Source organism: Teleopsis dalmanni, chromosome 2 (genome assembly GCF_002237135.1).
Source record: "Teleopsis dalmanni isolate 2A chromosome 2, ASM223713v2, whole genome shotgun sequence".
NCBI classification, from domain to species: domain Eukaryota; kingdom Metazoa; phylum Arthropoda; class Insecta; order Diptera; family Diopsidae; genus Teleopsis; species Teleopsis dalmanni.
In genome coordinates, this window is record NC_051847.1 from 117,158,606 (window position 1) to 117,161,102 (window position 2,497).

Consider the following 2,497-nt stretch of genomic DNA (forward strand, 5'->3'; position numbering starts at 1 on the left):
GCTTATATACGGTGGCTGTAGGAGGGATATACAAATCAAAGGAAAATTTGTTATGTAAGTCTCTGTTTATACTTAGCTCTGCGACCGACTTTGTATGTTGTGTTTGACTGTCCAAGTCCCTGGTACGTTCTCTTGTCTTCGAAAGTTGATAACGAGCCTCTGTCTGCTTCTGAACACTTTGCGTGTTGATCACTGACTGCTTTCTTCTAAGTAAATGCGTCTTCTTATATACGCATCAGACCAAACTTTAACGTAGCGCAAAGCTTAGTTTACAGCTGGCTTGGATTTTTGACGTCGTTGCTGTTTTGCGCTTTCGCCGTAGTTAATATGCGCGCGCATCAATTTTAACACAAAGCTCTTTGCACAAAAGCTTTCTTTTGACGTTTCTTGTGTTGTGCATTTGTTTTGTTTTGAAACGTGTTTAGCTTAGTGTCGGTAGTGGCGGCTTTAAATATTTATATTTATTTATTAAAATAAAATAAATATTAAAAATATAGTACAAGTACAAATAGTACAAGTTTAAATAATAAATAAATAAGGTAGGTACAATATTTATTTATTTGAATATATTTTGGATTCTTTTAAATTTTCAATGTAATCTCAGGTTTTATTCAACTGGTGCAGTTACGTGCATGCGGGGGTGGGTTTATGGTAAGTTATTTACTTTTAACATATTATATAAAAATTAATCAATTTTTATTTCAGGTATTAACTGCACACTAGTTATATGTAGGTTGGAAATTGGTAAAAATTTCCATCCTTACAAGAGTAGTAAAAAAAATTTTTACTTCACTAATAAAATTTACACTTTGTGACAATACTAAATTTAACACATGTGCGTTGCAATGAATGAACGCAGCTTGTGGGAAGTTTTCTCTGACTTTAGCTTGAGTGCCATTCAAATCACTTGCCATAACTGCAGCACCATCATAGGTTTGCGCAACAAGTTTGTCACCCCAATTTTTCATTTTAATAATATTAATTATTTTATTTGATATAGCAGCCGCTGAACGATCTGCACTTAAGTCCCAAAATTTATAAAATCTCTCTCTTGGTAAGCCATTGCCATCAACATATCGAAAAACAAGAGAAAGTTGTGATTTTTTTCCAATGTCTGTAGTTTCATCTAACATGACTGAAATGAATGATGATTTGTTAATTTCTTCCTCTATACAATCAGATATGACAGAAGCCACAGCGTTTATTAATTCATTTTGAATAGAGCTTGATGTTCCTGTAAACGTAGTAGCAGTAGTTAAATGACGTTCTAATTTATTATCATATTTAGCTAGTAAGTTTAGCAGCTCCTTATAGTTTCCTTTATTATTCGAACTCTGGGACTCATCATTACCCCTAAAAGCAAGTTCTTGAGTCCCTAAAAAGCAAACACAATCTATTAGGCGTTCTAAAATTTTACGGTTTTCTGAAACCTGTTGATTGTGTCGAGTTGTTGCTATTTTTTGTTGTTCGTCTAGGGAAAACTCAATTCTTGTGTTTCCAAACGTTTTTAAGGAAACAACACTATTAATATGTGCTTGTGTCAGTTGATGTTTATTCATAGCAGTAGCCAAGTGATTTAAGTCACTATATCCAGAAGTCCAAACACCTCTTTCTTTAGATGTAGTAAATAAAAGGCATGGCCAGCAAAACAATTTATTTATTAAAGAACAGCCACATAACCAAGATTTCTCATCATAATTGGATGACTGAAAATGTCTACTGAAGGATCTGCCTCGGCATTTACTCACGCAAGTCATATTGGGAAGTTTTGGTGTTGGTCTTCCAACTTGCACCAATTCCAATTTTTCTTGAAAACTCAATAGAGAAAAGTTTTTTTTTAAAAGATTTTCAATAGCACAACCACACTCCATAGTTATAAATTGATTTAAAAGATGCTGAAAAAAAAATTTTTTTATAACGCTGAAACTCTAGAAATAATTCGTTCCAATACTGTGGATCTTTAAACATGATTTAACTGAATTGCAACATAAACAGTTAAAACTACTATTTATTTTAAAATTCGACATAGGCATTCAATATTAATTCATTTTATATCTAAATAATATCTTTAACACTGTAAATTGTAATTATTTACATTGAAAAAAAATTAAACTGTTTTTACAACAAAAAACTGTATACACGCAAAAAAAACTTACATGTATTATATTACCTTACATTAGAGACACAACATTAACATTTGCATTATATGCAATATAGATTATCAATAAAAGTTTTTTGAGTATTAAAATATTAAACGCCTGAATTGTTATATATGCATATTTATTTACCGTTTTAAAATAACTTTAAACAATTATTAATTTATATGCGATTTTATATATAAATTTAATATTATATCAAAACGGAATAAACACAACTTTTTACATACTTTTTATAACATCAACCCAACTTTTTTCAAACAAAAGAGTTTTAACTCAGAACCATACATGTTTATGCAGTGATCAAACAAAATCAAACCCACTTGCAACGTATAAATGTG

General features: G+C 30.7%; 1 protein-coding gene across 1 annotated transcript; it reads right to left on the reverse strand.

Annotated features, from left to right (window-relative positions):
* Positions 1 to 421: 421 nt before the first annotated feature.
* Positions 422 to 1,871, reverse strand: LOC119675539 (zinc finger MYM-type protein 1-like). Its single transcript, XM_038086746.1, has 2 exons — positions 807 to 1,871; positions 422 to 445 (listed from the first exon to the last, which is right to left on the reverse strand). The coding sequence occupies exons 1-2, from the start codon at positions 1,869 to 1,871 to the stop codon at positions 422 to 424; spliced, it is 1,089 nt and encodes a 362-aa protein (XP_037942674.1).
* Positions 1,872 to 2,497: the final 626 nt, after the last annotated feature.

Excerpts from the sequence above, each read along its gene's own strand:
- LOC119675539 (XM_038086746.1), bottom strand. The coding sequence starts at position 1,871 with ATGGAGTGTGGTTGTGCTATTGAAAATCTTTTAAAAAAAAACTTTTCT. Across the intron at positions 446-806 it reads ATTTAGTATTGTCACAAAGT|CCGCCACTACCGACACTAAG; the intron begins GTAAATTTTATT and ends AAATATTTAAAG.